Genomic DNA, 18,160 nt, shown 5'->3' on the forward strand with positions numbered 1-18,160 from the left:
TAGGCGCTTGGTGAGGAGGAGCCCTGACCACCCCCCCGAAACAGATCCATCACATGGACCTGAACAGCACACGGAAGTCCTACCAACAGAGACGCGCACGGTGACGTACTCTATGGCGGGGGAATTTCTGCGGTGCACACGCCCAATATTCCAGGCCGTGGGACCAGGAAACTCCCCCCCCCCCCCCCCCGTAACGTGCCGAACCGCAACGTGACGGGAACCTTGAAGGACAGGGGGTGTACCCCTGACCGACAGAAACAAGGGGGAGAGGAAAGGTTACCAGTTCACCCCTTTACGACCCCACACCCATGATACGATGTAATGACAAAAAGAGAATATGACACAGTCATAGTCAGCTCTATGAAGCGTTTGACAGCTTCACACAGCGCATGAGCTAACCTGCTATCTGATTTTTACTAAGGAAAAAACACAGAATAGAGAGGGCTCTCTAAGAGCCCCGGTCCAACATGCACATGTGCTTCTGTGGCCAGTCCAACCCAGTTGTAGGTCACATGACACACACAACCCATCATCACCTACAAAAAATGGCAAAAACACTCTACAGAGGAACGCCGTTTTTCATAATGAGAGAATACATAATTCTCGATTAGTATCGGCTACAGGCCTTGCTAAGCACACACGACAGCGACCAAACAATCTTTTCTTTTAGGAAAATAAAGTTTCTCCAGCAGTTTTAGCACAACCTCAGCAATCAAGCTAAGGGTTACATCGCATCCCTACCACACAAAAGACACAATGTAGTGCAACATGTCTGATAGGAGGATGAAAAAGTCCCCAGGGAACCGGGGGGAAACACAATCCTCTTATTTTACCCTTAATACGGCCAGTTAAAACAGGAAAACCTGTTAATATGTGAACACACTGTTCATTGTCATCACAGGCTGAGAAAAGAACATTCTTTTACTCACTTGTCACTAAGCATAGCTTCATAGGTTAGTTACCTTAGTTGTGAGTACACGGTACATATAAACACACATGATGTTTCTCACACAACAACCAGATCATTTTCACATCTGTAACAACCCGATTTGCACGGAGAAGCTAACTGCCAGTGACAAAGACAGTTCACACATAACTTGCGTCGTATCCTAAATGCATTGCAGCAACACAAGTTTTGGGAAAACATCGTTATTCACAAAACATTTAGAAAAGTAAAACCAGAAGACGTGTTATAAGGTCTGGTCAAACCTTGTCCTACCCGGAACGTAGATCAGCGAAGTGCAGTCTCAAGACACCGTAGAAACACAGCCGTCCTGTGTTGTTCGATCCGGGCAGCGTCGCCGCTCTACCCGTCGCAACGGTCCCTTTGTTGACGCAATCCTTGCCGTCCTGGCTCAGGGCAGGGTCGACGAACATCCCCTGTCAAAGATGACGTCGTAGTCAAGAGTGTAAAACATGTTATAATCAAAGCACGTTCAACAGAGTAGCATTAAGCTAACGGCCGCTCCAACCGTCGGTCGCTATTACCCTTGCTCGCGAGACGCCGAGCGAGCAATGGCCTTGTCCGATAGCAGCAAGCTAACGTTTCCGATCACAACCGGCTAGCGCCGCAGCTAACAGCTGACTGGCTAACAGTAGGCCCAACCTCTGTAGGCCACGCAGTGATCCCAGCAGGCTAACGCCGCAGCTAACAGCTGACTGGCTAACCGTAAGCTAAGCAGCTATCACCTGAACTTGTACACAATGATATAACACTCACCCAGACAGGCCGCCGTTCTGAAACCCTCCTCACTTTTTAAGAGAAAAGAGAAACAAGATGTCAACACAGCTTTACAACAGTGATTTTACCAACACCCGACGGAATCAGCACAATACCAAACTGGCTTGTGTAGCTGACTTGAACATGGATCTTCCGCTATCGAACATCCATGCACATATCTCCTCGTGAAGGAATACTCTCATTTGGATATGAAAGAAGGGGCTTAACACGGGACAGAGAGATATCCACTCGTCCAGAAAACACAGGGATCACCAGTGTTAATGGTCGCGGCCCACTAGTTAAAACTAAAATGGCTTCAGACCAAGGTCTTCTGTCGCCTAGGAGACTGAACAAAGGACCCTAGCCTGGGGCCGGTTTTCATAAACATTATCAATTAGCCCCCATAGCACTAACAGACAAGTGGAGCCTGCCAGCAAACAGTACTCACCCAACCTGAAAACCCACCGCTTCTCACAACAGCGGCGCGTCCACAGTTCAGCTGTGCCCTGAAAGGTTTCACCCCAACCAACACAGCAAGGAACTGCAGTTGAGAGGCATGCAGCGGCATGCTCCCAATACGAAAACCGGTGGAGGATTTTAGAATGATCATCATCTTCCAGACACTCCAGTACGAAGACAATATCGCCGTATTTTCTCGAAAATAGTGAGAGAGAAAATAAAGATATGATGTCAACGTATCTCCTTGTGCTTCCCTTCCCCGTAAACATTTATCTTTCTCCACGTCAAGTGGGCATATAGCAACACGTTGCTTGTGATGAAATTTGAGAAGGAGATGAGTGTGTGGCACCATCCCTGCTTATATAGGTAAGCGGATGGGGGTGTGGCCAGATGAATGCTGGCATTTAAAGGTACATTGTGAAATTATTCAGTGTATATATGCTGAAGTGAGATATATGCAATGAACGCTGAGCGTGAGCTAAGTGTGATACAGAACGTTTGCTTACTAGTGGTCGACCCGTTTGGGTTTTCCAATGGCCGATACTGATATTAAGAGAGCAGGGTGGCAGATGAACGATATAATGATATTTTTTTGGGCATCTGATAAATATCAACAAATTGGATACAAAAACATGTCTAACAATCAACAAATGTATCAAACTAAATTAATATATATATATAACTGATAGAATATAAAATAATCTAATAATGTATTTTTGGGGAATCAATTAAAGGAAAACTCCAACATTTTGGGAACCCTGGAGTTAGACAAGAAGATACATACCTTTTTCTTCTCTGTGCATGCAGTAGGAGTAGGAAGACGTTGGGAACTAGGCTAATGGAGAAACCTACTTCCAGTGACTGACGCTAAGCTAGGCTAACGGTGCACGTCTTCCTACTCCTACTGCATGCACAGAGAAGAAAAAAGGTATATCTTCTTGTCTAACTCCAGGGTAGATGGCAAATAAGCTAATTTCCCAAAATGTTGGAGTTTTCCTTTAACACTGACACAAGGGGAAGCAGCACTACATGTCTGTGAATCAGTCATGTTGCCACAGTTATCAGCCTATGCAGATTATAAAAAAAAATGCCAGATTTTGGGTTCTCATTGAAAGGATCTTTAGCCACGTTTGAGAAAACTTGCAGAGCCTTCATCACCCTGACAGACCCTGATACTTGCAGAGCCTTCATCACCCTGACAGACCCTGATACTTGCAGAGCCTTCATCACCCTGACAGACCCTGATACTTGGAGAGCCTTCATCACCCTGACAGACCCTGATACTTGGAGAGCCTTCATCACCCTGACAGACCCTTCATCACCCTGACAGATCCTGATACTGGCAGATGAGTGGTGTGGGCCTGAGCTACAGCTCTCCCCCCCCTTTTTTTTTATTAATTAATTATTTGTTTATTTACTTGTCTGTTTTATTTGTGTGTACTATAGGATTATTTATTGATTTGTAATTTATTTGTGCTCAATGTTATTTTCTCTTCATGTGTTGGGGATGTTGGGAAGGTGGGATTATCCTGTTCCACTCGACGGGGTCGGTACCGACCCCTTTTGACATTATAATCATATAGGCATATTTTTATGAATGATGAAAATAATTTGTGATTTTAAAATCAATCGTTTTCAAGTATTAACATCACCACTATGTCACAAATGCATGTAGAATGTAAAACGTTAGGTTGGCAATAGTTTAGCAATAGGTTAAAAGTGTACTTATATCGTTTTAAGTTTTCGATATGCAATCGCCTATCTGACCCGGAACCGGAAATGGAAATGTTGAACCATGGGAATTGTAGTTTTTTGCGGCCATTTTGTAGAGGAGATTCATAGCTATCGGCCAGCGTTGAAATTTCTCCGATCTACACTTCCTGTCACATACTATGGTGGTTCAAAGTTCAGCGTTCTGAATGAATCATATCAATAATTGTTATGATTCGCGATAATAAGCTACAAAAGGTAACGTTTTTGACAAATATTGAAACGCAGTCAGTTTCTCCTCACTATTGTTACCATGTAGGAACAGTTAGATCTGAAATTAGTTTCAAAATGGTTACACTGTGGGGGAAATAAAAAAGTACAGTCGATTACAGTAAATATCAGTATCTGTTATTATGCACGCCTGGTGATACTATATCCAAATTGAACTCGGCCATTTGAAAGATACTATATATATATATATATATATATATATATATATATATATATATATATATATATATATATATATATATATAAATGTGCGAATTGGCTATAATAAGGTAATGTATAAGCATATATTCTATATTCTATAATAATATTTCAAATTGCATTGGTCCGGATGGGAGAATTCAGTACTGTATATACAGAACCTTCAGTTTTATCATCTTCCCTTTATTAATTTCCTTAGATCTTTTGTACACATGATCTCAAGAGGGTACTGAATTAGTTCAGTGGTCGTTTTTTAAGTTTGGTCATTATTATCATGGTGTTATTCACTGTCAAAGATGAAAAGAAAAATCATAATTCATATTTTCCTTTGTTTCATCACAATTTAAGCAAGCCTAGTAATAGACACAATATTTCTGACACTGAGAATACATTCACTGAGGTCCATAGATATACCTAGATACCAAGAATATGCAAATAGCCCTTGTAGAAGTGGAGCAATATTCCATTTACCTGGGGTGTGTATATGTGACTGTGAACTTTTTGTGAAGTGGGTAAATGAAAAAGATCAATAAACAAATAATAATAATAATAATCCAGATTTATGCCTGATGAATCGGTATATCACTATTGCTTACCACGGCAGAGCTGCTGTTTAGAGGTGATGTTAGTTAAGCTGGAACTGAAGACAGCGAGGTAGTTTGCTCTGCACTGTGTGTAGAAGGACTCCTCGTCCTCGGCCCACTTCTGACGCCCAACAGGTTGAAGTGACATGTTGTCTCTAGAAACAGATTCGTCTGGTTAGATCAGTGATTCCTGAAGCTGGGTCCAGGACCACCCAGAGCCCCCAGAGGGTCCTTCAATCCAGAGGCTTCCCAGCAAAAACTGAGACACGGACACATGATTGGGAACTGTACATTATCGACGACGAAACCTACACTTGTTTCATATCTAGATTCCTATACAATTCTGAACATCAAATCTTGTCAACAAAAACCATGGAACCTTGGAAATATCTTACCAAATGATGGGGGTCTGTGGCTCATTGCTTATCTATTTAGGGTCCTTGACATGAACCGCTGGGTTTGCTCATCTTGGCTCGCTAAACAGACGAGATAATAATAACAACTAATTATTGCATCTGAATGAATGAATGAATGAATGAATGAATGAATGAAAACTTTATTTAACAGATTGCAGAATGGGTACAATACAGTAAGGCTCAATACACACAATTGTTAAGGGGATGCAGACCAGAGAAAGACGTTTGTCTTGTTTACATCAGGGTCCCCCATTTTCAATTCATGAAGGAATTATGTCTTTAGGAGTAAGTTGGCATTATCTGTATATACAAAAGAAATACATAACAGTTCAATACCCAGCAAACGTGCATTGTTACCTTATTGAAACGATTACATTAGCAACGATCCTATGAAACACACACTGCTGTTGCTATGTAAACAACACAAATCAGTGCGCTACGAAAAGGACACCCACAAGAAACACGACGTTTAAACACCATTGTGTATTGCGTTTTTATGGTCTGATCGTGACTGATCAAATCAATCATATCAAACTTAGTCTAATATGTGAGCATGTCGTTGGAAGTTGTACATGTCTGTATAAGGTTTGGGGAATTAGGACAGCTTATGAAAAATGTGTGAGGTGCGTTGTGTTCTACACGGACACGTTGAATGTTACACCCGCGTCACAAGACCGCTGCACTTCCGCAGCTAGCAGAGAGAACCGTGTGGGAAGAATACAACAACAACAACGTCCATCTCACTGTTAAAATGGGCGAATTGGAACAAATGAAGGCTCTGGTTAAAGAGCGACTGGCAGCAGCGGTTGAGGATGTGTTTGGAATCATTGAAGACGTGATGAAAAATTATGAGGAGAAGGATTCCCGAGCAAAATCGGAGATCGAGCGTCAAAAGGGACTGTTGGACATCCTTCTGAAACCCAGGGTACAGCTGCTACATAGAGGAGGTTTGTGGTTTTAATCCGTTTACGGAGGATTCTACGGTTTAATTGAACTCTGTCCGTCCGGTAATGGCGGGTGTGTACTGTACAGCACTGTTAAAGGGGTATTTCACTTTAGTAGAACTTGCCATGTTACACTTGCCATGTTATTATATGATGAATTGAACATGTGGGACCCTGATGTAAACAAGACGAAAGTCTTTCTCTGGTCTGCATCCCCTTAACAATTGTATGTATTGAGCTGTACTGTACTGTACCCATTCTGCAATCTGTTAATACACTTTTCAATCAATCAATCAATCAATCAATCAATCAATCAATCAAAACTTGATGGGTGTTTAGCTGGGGTTGAACATGTAGGACAAATTGATTGATTGATTGATTGAAAAGTTTATTAACAGATTGCAGAATGAGTACAGTACAGCTCAATACATACAATTGTTAAAGGAAAACTCCAACATTTTGGGAAATTAGCTTATTTAACATCTTCCCTGGAGTTAGACAAGAAGATACATACCTTTTTGTCTCTGTGCGTGCATTGGGATCATCCCTATGTTCCCCGGGTTCTATGTTCCCCGCTTTGATTGATTAATAGATTGAACATTTTATAAATTTTTATTATTTTATTAATTATTAATGTCCGCCTTGTTTCGAACGGTTAAGCTTAGGCCCTCGTTCGAACTGGTTAAGGTTAGAGTTTGGAATCAGGGCTGGTGGTCTAAAATGTTCAATCTATCAATCAATCAAAGCGGGGAACATAGAACCCGGGGAACATAGGACCCGGGGAACATAGACATGCTCCCCGTGCATTTAGCTTAGGGAACAGTCGCTCCGTTAGCATAGCTTAGCTTCATCACTGGAAGTGAGGCGGATCCGGAGCCTTACAGTGTATAGTTTGATTGATTGATTGAAAAGTTTATTAACAGATTGCAGAATACACTCCAAATACAACTCCAAAACGTTCATGTAAACATGTTGTGACCTGTGTATTCACCACGTGGAGAAATAAAAAATAATTGAATTAGACAATTACGTTTTATAAGCAAAAACCACTCCTCTCTGAGCGCAGCCAGTGATTTCAACGTGACGCCGTGTTTGTTTACATTCTCATTCATTCAAAAGATCCGAACCGATTGAAGTTTATGGATACCATGACTTGAAATCCTCTTACCTTGACGATTAAAAGCCTCCCCAATTTAGAAAACAGTAATCCAAGCCCTGGTATATTGTTATACCGGACGCTCTGAGCTAACCGGAGCTAACGCAGAACAGGGGGATGGTAAAGCATATATAATGACTTCCTTTCTGGGGTTGTCAAAATAAAATTGCAACGTTTATAGCAGCGGAAAATGTTTATTTTGTACATTATCTAACGTTAACACGAACCTAAACTAACTTTAGGTTAGTTGTAACGTTAGTTTAGGTTCGTGTTAACGTTAGATAATGTACAAAATAAACGTTTTCCGCTGCTATAAACGTTGCAATTTTATTTTGACAACCCCAGAAAGGAAGTCATTATATATGCTTTACCATCCTCCTGTTCTGCATTAGCTCAGGTTAGCTCAGAGCGTCCGGTATAACAATATACCAGCCATTGGATTACTGTTTTATAAATTGGGGAGGCTTTTAATCGTCAAGGTAAGAGGATTTCAAGTCATGGTATCCATAAACTTCAATCGGTTCGGATCTTCGAGTATATTTGCTTATAAAACGTAATTGTCTAATTCAATTATTTTTTATTTCTCCACGTGGTGAATACACAGGTCACAACATGTTTACATGAACGTTTTGGAGTTGTATTTGGAGTGTATTCTGCAATCTGTTAATAAACTTTTCAATCAATCAATCAAACTATACACTGTAAGGCTCCGGATCCGCCTCACTTCCAGTGATGAAGCTAAGCTATGCTAACGGAGCGACTGTTCCCTAAGCTAAATGCACGCACAGAGACAAAAAAGGTATGTATCTTCTTGTCTAACTCCAGGGAAGATGTTAAATAAGCTAATTTCCCAAAATGTTGGAGTTTTCCTTTAAGGGGATGCAGACCAGAGAAATACTTTTGTCTTGTTTACATCAGGGTCCCCCATTTTCAATTCATCATAACATATATGACATACATGACATACAGATAGACAGTACTGCTACATCTATACATTTATGACATATCAGATTTGCAAATACAGTACTGTTTGTGATACAAAAAGTGTCCAGAAAAAGAGTGTATATACATTTGACGTAGAAACTGTACATTGGGGGAGGTTGGGTGGGTGGGGTGGGGTTGGGTGGGTGGGTGGGGGCTGTACATTGGAGGTGGGGGGGGGTTGGGTAGGGGGGGTGGGACACTGTACACTGTACATTGGAATACTGACAAAGCCATACTTGGTCATTTACTGTAAAACTGGGTTAGGACATTTGTAGGGGCCAGTTTCGAATTGCAGTCTCCCGTAGGTGTTCTTTGAGAGTGTTTTTGAAAGTGGGTAGTGATTCACATTCCTTTACAGCTTTAGGTAGGGCGTTCCACATTGATGTGGCATAATTGCGAAACGTGTTTAGTCCCTTGTTTGAGCCGAATCTGGGTTTAACATGATTTGTGGAGCTCTCTCTGGTGTTGTGATCGTGGTATTCACTGACCTTTGGGAAGTATTTTGACATGTACATGGGTACCTTGGTCGCGTAGTGTATCTTGTAGACCAGGCCCATTGCAAGTTGCTGTACTACTACTCTGTCGTCTTGAGTCCCCTTCGTATTGGGGACTGGAACACGGATATGCTATGTAAAGAAGCACCCGTCTTCAATGCCTTCAGTAGGTTTTGTGATCTGCACAGTTTCAACCAGCTAATCACCCAACCCACAAGAGTGTGTGATTCAACACAAACTACCATTGATCTCATTCTGACCTCTGACAAGTCCAGGATCTGCAATAAAGGGGTGAAATATATTTACTGTTAGGATCTCTGTTTAACAGTACTGTATATTTGCATATCTTGTATGTCACAAATGTAACAGTACTGTATATCTGTATGTCATGTATGTCAAATGTGAAATGTCATGATTAGATTAGATGATTAGATTAGATTTTTATATCTGTATATGTTGTGTATCTGTATATGTTGTGTATGTCATAAATGTCATTATGAATTGAAAATGGGGGACCCTGATGTAAACAAGACGAAAGTCTTTCTCTGGTCTGCATCCCCTTGACAAGTGTGTGTATTGAGTTGTACTGTACAGTACTGTACCCATTCTGCAACAACAGGGACAACAGTGGTCGCTAGTTTACTTAAAGAGTAGATGCATTTTCACAGAGGCATGGTTTTTCAAAGGTAATCGAATAAATCACTGAAGACACGTCAAATGCCAAAATAAACACGTAGCTTTGATTCAGAACTGTCTGTTTTTATTTAAATCTGCACAGCAGCAGTTTGTTTAAATGTGTGAGTGAATGGGTCAAATGTGAGGGTAAAAGTACTTTGGATAAAAGCGCTATATAAATGCACCATTTATTTAAGACGCATCAAATGCTAAAACAAACATGTACCTTGATTGTGTTTTATTGAAATCTGCACATCATCAGTTTGTTTATACTTCAGAAATATGAGATCTTTAGACTCAGTCTCCAAAATGAATGGAGGAGCCTGACACCTGGGAGGAATGGTGGTGTTGACTTTGAGAGCACCTGCCAACTGGAGGGTCACAGCTTATCACAAATGAGTGCTTGTTTCTACAACCCTGTATACCGTTTTAAAAATGGATAAATGGCATCAAAGCTCAAACTAAACATCCATTTCATTAGCTCAAAGACTCCATGTTAAAGGCACACGCTAAACATCGTGGGAAATGCACTTAACGTCTTCTCCAGAGTCAGACAAGAAGATAGATACCAATTTCCTCTCAATTACCCCTGGCTGTTGGCCAAAAAACCTTTCCCGGAGTTTAAGCTAGGCTAATGGTCTGTATCCGCTTCCATTAATTTGTGCTAAGCTAGGCTAGCTTGCAGCCGGATAGCTTTCTACTGAACAGACAGAGAGGGAATTGATATCTATCTTATTGTCTGACTCTGGAGCAGACAGTAAACACATTTCCCATAATTCGTCTGACTTGAGTCTCAAGTCCCCAGCTCTGGTTGTCAGTGTTTAGCCCAGCATCAAATAATATAGTTTATCAGTTTAAGTTTACAGTCATATGTATTTTGACTAGAGGTGGGCATAGATACATTTTTTTAATCTAGATTAATCTATCTGCAATCCTGGATTTAATCTAGATTAATCTAGATTAAAATGGCTAAAAAAAGATAAAAAATAAACCTGCCGAAGGCATTCAAAATATGTGTGTTCCTTATGTTTCTTAGGCCAGGTGGCCCATTACACCATGAGCCCATCTCCCGTTTCCAAAATGCATTACAGACTGTTTGAAAAAGCTGTTTTGCTATGATAATTGGTAATGAAATATCAAAATAATGTTCAATAAGATGTACTTGTGTTTAATAAGTTGTTTTATTCAGAAGTTAACACAAATAAATAATATTACCAGTACAGTACAGTATCTAGCACACTCTCAGGAGCAAAACAGAAAGAATCATTTCAAACTTGAACTATGTGACATGGCTTGAATCAACTGCTCCAGTGGAGTTGCTCAGTGGCCAATGGTGTCAACTGTGGTTGTACTGGGCAGCTCCCAGGTGTGAATGGAACTGTGTGAATGTGAAGCAGGGCGTTCCTGAAAAAGAGCATCTGTGCTCAGCGAACCTACCCTGGGTAAATAAAGGTAAAAAAAATAATAAAATAAAAAATGTAAAAAAAATTATTTTTAAGATTAATGCGTTAATTATATTATCGCGCGATACTAGTATAGCGTTAACGCAGCACGTTAACGCCGTTAACGGCCCAGCTCTAATTTTGACTAAAATAAATCAAGGAGACCAGCGTATTTATGTGCAAGTCAGTGTTCCTGACAACACTGCTCATATCTAACTATGATGAAAGTTAAGGTTGTGTTTGTCAGTAGTTCTAAGCTTGTGTTATTAAGAGGTTTGTGTTCTCTGTTCCCCCCTCCAGACCCCCCACCTCTCTCTCTCTGGAAAGAGGAGGTCCTCCCTGAGCAGCAGGAGTGGAGCCCCAGTCTGGAGGAGAGGAGCCCCAGTCTGGGCCAGCAGGAGAGGAGCCCCAGTCTGGAGGAGAGGAGCCCCAGTCTCGGCCAGCATGAGAGGAGCCCCAGTCTGGGCCAGGAGGAGAGGAGCCCCAGTCTGGGCCAGGAGGAGCCAGAGCCCTCACAGATTAAAGAAGAACAGGAGGAAGACTGGAGCAGTCAGGAGGGAGAGCAGCTTCAATGTCTGGAGGACACTGATACCAAAGACTCCATGTTCACTGTAACCTGTATGCAAAGCCTGCAGGATCAACACCACAGTCTGCCCCCACATCTCAACCAGACTGTAGAACACATAGAGGGAGAGCCTCTGTCCAGCATGGAGACAGACGCTGACGCAGAGGGCTGTGGAGCGTCAGACCCAACCAACGACTGCCAGTCCCTCTCTTCAGACGGCACCGTCATGCGCACAAGATCAAAACCCTTGAGTTGTAGTCAAAAGTCTTTCAGGGGAAACTCCAGCCTGAGAGTCCACGTAAGGAGCCACGAAGGAGAGAAACCATACGGCTGCAGTGTTTGCGGGAAAGGGTTTATTCAAACCTCAGACTTACAGTATCACATGATGAGTCATACCGGAGACGGAGAGAGACCATACAGCTGCAGTGTTTGCGGGAAAGGGTTCATTCAAACCTCAGACTTACAGTATCACATGATGAGTCATACCGGAGAGAGACCATATAGCTGCAGTGTTTGCGGGAAAGGCTTTATTCAAACCTCAGACTTACAGTATCACATGATGAGTCATACCAGAGAGAGACCATACAACTGCAGTGTTTGTGGGAAAGGGTTTAAACGATGCCCGGATGTACAGAGGCACATGAAGACGCATACCGGAGAGACACCGTACAGCTGCAGTGTTTGCGGAAGAGGGTTTAGTCGAAGTGATGTTGCACAGAACCACATGAGGACTCATACAGGAGAGAGACCATACAGTTGCAGTGTTTGTGGGAAAGGGTTTATTCAAGCCTCAGACTTACAGAGACACATGAAAGCTCATAATGGAGAGAGACCGTACGGTTGCAGTGTGTGCGGGAAAAGGTTCATTCAATCCTCAGACTTACGGAGGCACATGAAGGTTCATACCGGAGAGAGACCGTACGGTTGCAGTGTGTGCGGGAAAGGGTTTATTCAAACCTCAGACTTACAGAGGCACATGAAGGCTCATACAGGAGAGAGACCATATGGGGAAGATACCTGCCCCAAGGAGGTGGATCTGGAGTTCCACATGAAGGTCATGTAGATTAGAAGAGAAGCTGTAATGTGCTGCATCTGTTCTGAAGGTTCTGTTCAAAACCTTGACACTTTTATCCAAAGCACTTAAAACATTCACCCATTCACTCACACATTCACACCGACGGCGGAGGCGACTATGCAAGGTGCCAACCTGCTCATCGGGAGAAATTAGGGGTTGAGTGTCTTGCTCAAGGACAATTCGACACGCTGCCCGGGAGGAGAGGGAATCTAACCAGGAACCTTCCGATTACCAGACGACTGCTCTACCTCCTGATCCACTGTCGCCCCTGAGTTGCCAAATGAGTTTGAATATGGTTTGAATAAGGCCACCAGTGACATGATCGAGGGTTGAATCCTTGTGTTGTGTCGTGTTAGTTACAGCTCAATTAAACGATGAGGTAGCAGTAGGGCTGGGCGATATGGCCAACATTTTTCATATCACTTGATATCGATAATTATCTTGATATACATGAAATAATTATTTCTGTCAAGTTTAAAGGCTATTTTTTCTGCTGAATGAAAGCTGAAGAAACCAGAAGGTTAATTGTGGTTCAGAATATTCTTTATTGTCAGAACATGACAAACTAGGCCTACTTGCCAAACCACAAATCTGAGGTAGAACATGAACACGAACTGTATAACAATAAAACCTTTATAACTGGCATTAACAATGAAAATAAATAAATAAAATCTAAATTCTAGTATTAACTCATTCTGCGCCACGGGTCGGGGCGCCAGAGGGCACTATTATGCCAGCGCTGTAAGTCAATGGGGCGCTTTGTTCACTTGCGAGTGCTTAAAATACATCTTATATTATAGCTATGGGTCTAATACACCCGTCGATTGTCAGTGAGTTGCTTCCAGTCAACATCCACGAAACAGATTGTTTTGTCATCAGTACATTTCCGTTTTATACCGTTTTGAATATGAATATAGTTTTGGTGATTAGTAATCCCAGGAAAAGACGCGATAATAGCCCTTTAGTGGAATACACTAAACGTTGTCATTTTTCGCCTGATTATCTAATCATCCTGAAATCAACGCTAGATTATCGTTATTATCCTTCCTCATGCAAGAATGAAAAGGGCCCTGGAGCGCGGTGCTCCCCCGCCACCTCCTCCCACTCAATGGCACACAGCCACACACACACAGACGCGATCGGGGTAGAAAGAAATATCAGATCAACGCAAGATTTTATATATAGAGTCCTTACCTGGTATCTGATGTAATGCAAAAGAAATAATCCAATTATCTGATCGTCATTCCAAATACTGCTTGTGGAGGTCCGTCCCACATTACCGAGCGTTACACATGAACGGGCGGGCGGGGTTAGTGTACCATGCCATCGTTGTAAAGGCCTGCCTCGTCTGAGTATTTAAACCCTGCCCGCACGGCTCAGATCGGCCGTGAAAAGAAACTACACCATTTCTAATAGAGTGCAATACTGCTGGAAGGCGTAGGCGGCGATATTTGCCCTTTTGCGAGCTCAAACCCATTCCCAATGATAACATCAGGCTGGATGGATGAAAATAAATGGATATAGCTAATAAAAGAAATAACGTTTAAAACCCCACTATACTCGTGATTGGCGCTGAACGGTTGACTAGTTAACCCGACTATACTCGTGACTGGCATTGAATGAGTTAATAATGAAAAATGTATTAAATAAATTAAATCTCAAGTCTGATTAGCACACATAGCCTACTGTGTACAGACGGTTTCAAACTATTTTAAATTAGAAAGCAAACAAAATAAATGGACAAGAGAAAAATAAATCTCAATTTGGTCAGTATAGGGAGGTGTAGTGGTTACGTAATTTTCGTTTTTTCCTGTTCCACCCTCTGTTCCCCATTGACCATTTCTAAATCGGCTCGTTTTAGAGAAATAAAGCATTAACGTTGGCATGGTGTACCTTTCTGTGCATATTCATCCACAATCTATAGCTCAACATGAAAATATTCGCAATTAATCGTAAAGGTAGCAAAATAACAACGTTAATGTTTTCGTTCGCTGGGAAACTACACTACCATTTTGGCGCTGTTGACTGACGGCACCACAGCGTAGCCTCCTGCCTGTAGTCACCTCACCTGACCCAGCACTAGTCCGCTGATCATCTAAAGCCAACCGCCATCTTTAAAAGCCACAACCACGATTTGTATTTATGATTTAAATCGTATAACGTTAGTTCACTGCATATTATATCACGCTAAGTACTAATGTAAATCATTGTTTCGTTGTACATATTGTGTATATCAGCGTTTCCGAAACTTAGGGTCGCGACCCAAAATGGGTTGCGGACCCGTTTTTATTGGGTCGCCAATAAAGAATTATAATAATAATAAAATATTTGAATAATTAATTTTATTTTATTTTTTAAATAAAAAAGCTGTAGATGTGTTGAGTCAGTTTGGCACCACATATCTGGGTTTTCTACTCTAGCATACCTGAAAAACAAATACAGAAACAGACTAAATGCTCAGCATGACCTCATAATAGCACTTTCAAAAACCAAGCCCAGAATAGATCTGCTGGTTGAAAACTTCAACCAGCCACATACCTCTCATTAGATTTCATTGTGCCATAGATGAAATATTATACCCCTTCTAGCATGATGTCAGGTCAGTAGAATTTTTAAATAAGTCAGTACAAATTAATCAGAATGTTGCTCAATGTTGGGGTTTAAGGTTGAGTGACGGAGGGAGGGGGTAAGAAATGGAAAGGAGAGTAGAACATGTTTGTTAATTTAAAAGTGTTACAAAATTGTATGTTATGAGGTGGTGAGCAACTTAACATTACACTCTGATTATTGCTGTGATGTACTTTTATAATTAAATAAATACATGTCATATACATTTGAAATTCATGGTTTGTTGTGTTCTTTATCAGTAGTTTATAAATGTATGTTATGGCAATTCATGATGTATTTTTGTAAGTTTGGGTCCTGGGGAAACACCAAATTTCTCTTTTGGGTCTCGAGCTGAAAAAGTTTGGGAACCCCTGGTGTATATAGTTGATAACGTTATTGTTTTTTACGCAACGTTAGTAGCTAACTTAACTTAGCTAGCTTGCTAGCCAGTATGGTGCAGTGCTTTGCCCCTGAATGCAATCACAGGTCTGAGAAGGGGACCCGCACATTTGATTTGTTCCCGAAACATAGCACGGAGCGACAGCGGTGGCCAAACTGATAAGGTGAGATAATTGCAAGCAGGCTCCGATTGTCATTTCCCTGTATAAAATAAGAAATTCCTTTATTGATCCCCTTGGGGAAATTCGGTATCATAGCAGTATGGGGGAGGGGAGGTACAGCCAGGTAGTAGAAGACATACTACAGGTACAGGTCACATAATTATAGTACAGTGGAGAAGTAACAATTTAAATAGAATAAAATATGTATATCTATATATATTATGCTATATATATGGTTCAGTATTATATATATGATTCATTATTCTAATAGCATTTGTGAATTCCTATAACGTTAACAGTACTGTATATTTGCATATCTTGTATGTCAAATGTAACTACTGTATATCTATGTCATAAATGTCATGATATATATCTGTATGTTGTGTATGTCATAAATGTCATTATGAATTGAAAATGGGGGACCCTGAATTGTGTGTATTGAGCCGTACTGTATTGTACCCATTCTGCAATCTGTTAATAACATTTTCAATCAATCACATTAATACACCAGCTGACCCTGTTTTCCATGCATAAACAGTCCCAGCTTAACCCGTTAATGTTAACAAAAAGAAAAGACCCCGTTTCAGACGAGCTGACAAAGAGCCGGGTGCTCACTCACGGATCTGCACCTGAAGGGTCCAGGCCAAGTGTTGGTCTTCCAACCCCTTCCAGAGACAGGTTCCCTTCCGTGACACCCAGCATAGTTCAGTTATTGGGTTGTAATGCTAAAATGTGTTTCAAATCTAATGGCATTACATAACTATTTACAGCTTTTAGGTAACACAAGTGTTATTGATCTAAGCGATAGTTATTTCAACATGTAAATGCAATAATAAACTGCAGAAGAAATCAGTCGACACCAGTGTTTTCAGCTATTTGTAAAACATTTTTTATTTTCATTCTTCATTGCCGAGAACCAGTCCCATGGTCAAATGATGGTTGAATGGCGTTATCTAGAAGAAAGCACAAACATAATTTCTGTTAGGCCAGTACCGCACTTGTGCACTAATCTCTTCAAATAAGGGACAATAATAGGACAAGTAATATTTCTGTTGCGCACAAGAAATTGGTCGCTCATCACCACAGATCAAACTGAGGTTGAGAAAGGGTCGGGACATAGATGGATAGATAGGTTTATTGTAGGGCTGGGCGATATGACGATATTATATAAATATCGGGTACAGTTCATTAACGATACACTTTTTTAACGTATTGTGGATATCGTGATGTTTTGCCCAAGAGGATTGTGTCGCGTCAATCTGGTCCACACCCGTTCAAACTTTTGAACAACGCCGCCCCCACACACACTACTTCATCAAAGTTACTAATTATTATTAACAAAGGCATTCGTTTTGTGGCATTAACGTTATATAGTTAGTTACACGTTCAATAACATTAGCGTATTTACCCAAACATAGCAACGTCCGATGACGACATAGATAGCAAGCGTTACTGTTCATATCTCAGCCCGTGCGGAGTTGTGCATGCCCATTCTGCGGTCTGTTAATAAAGTTTTCAATCAGACGGATGTATGGAAAGGCTTTTATTATAACATTCGTTGCAATAAAATCATTATGGCTTGTTTAGTCATGCTGCGGTGCGCTGGTAATCACTCGTCTGCCGCAGGGAGCTGTTGTTGTCGTTGAGCTGAGCTCAGCTCTCGTCAAAATCAATTGCGGAAGTAAAAAACGCATAGAGCTTGCCGATTGGTGCTAAGAACAGCAGGGCGGGTTCAATCGGTGTGACGTAATTGGCAGACTCGACTGTCAATCAAAATTATGCTGTTGCCGGCTGAATGATCGAATGAATGAGAACGTTATTAACGATTGCAGAATGGGTACAATACAGTACAGCTCAATACAACAACAGTGGACTGGGGGATGAAGACCAGAAAAAGACTTTCGGCTTTTTTACATAAGGGTCCTCCATTTTCAATGCATCAAAACATTTAGAGACATACAAATATACAGTAGTTTCATAAAAATGCTAAAATGCTATTTATTTATTGATTGATTGATTTAAAACTTTATTAACATATTGCAGAATGGGTACAGTACAGCTCAATACATACAATTGTTAAGGGGATGCAGACCAGAGAAAGTCTTTCGTCTTGTTTACATCAGGGTCCCCCATTTTCAATTAATTGATTGATTGATTGAATTGATTGAAAACTTTATTAACAGATTGCAGAATGGGTACAATACAGTACAGCTCAATACACACAATTGTTAAGGGGATGCAGACCAGAGAAAGACTTTCGTCTTGTTTCCACCAGGGTCC

At 41.1% G+C, this 18,160-nt stretch overlaps 1 protein-coding gene across 1 annotated transcript in view; it reads right to left on the reverse strand.

The window, feature by feature from the left end:
• Positions 1–18,160, reverse strand: part of efcab7 (EF-hand calcium binding domain 7) — a 74,145-nt gene that overhangs the window by 50,476 nt on the left and 5,509 nt on the right. The window contains exon 2 of the mRNA XM_084310389.1: positions 4,975–5,117. Coding sequence (XP_084166515.1) covers positions 4,975–5,117 — 143 coding nt within the window. The remainder of the gene's footprint in view (positions 1–4,974; positions 5,118–18,160) is intronic.

The sequence above is a fragment of the Notolepis coatsorum genome (genome assembly GCF_963971535.1).
Source record: "Notolepis coatsorum genome assembly, chromosome: 3".
NCBI classification, from domain to species: domain Eukaryota; kingdom Metazoa; phylum Chordata; class Actinopteri; order Aulopiformes; family Paralepididae; genus Notolepis; species Notolepis coatsorum.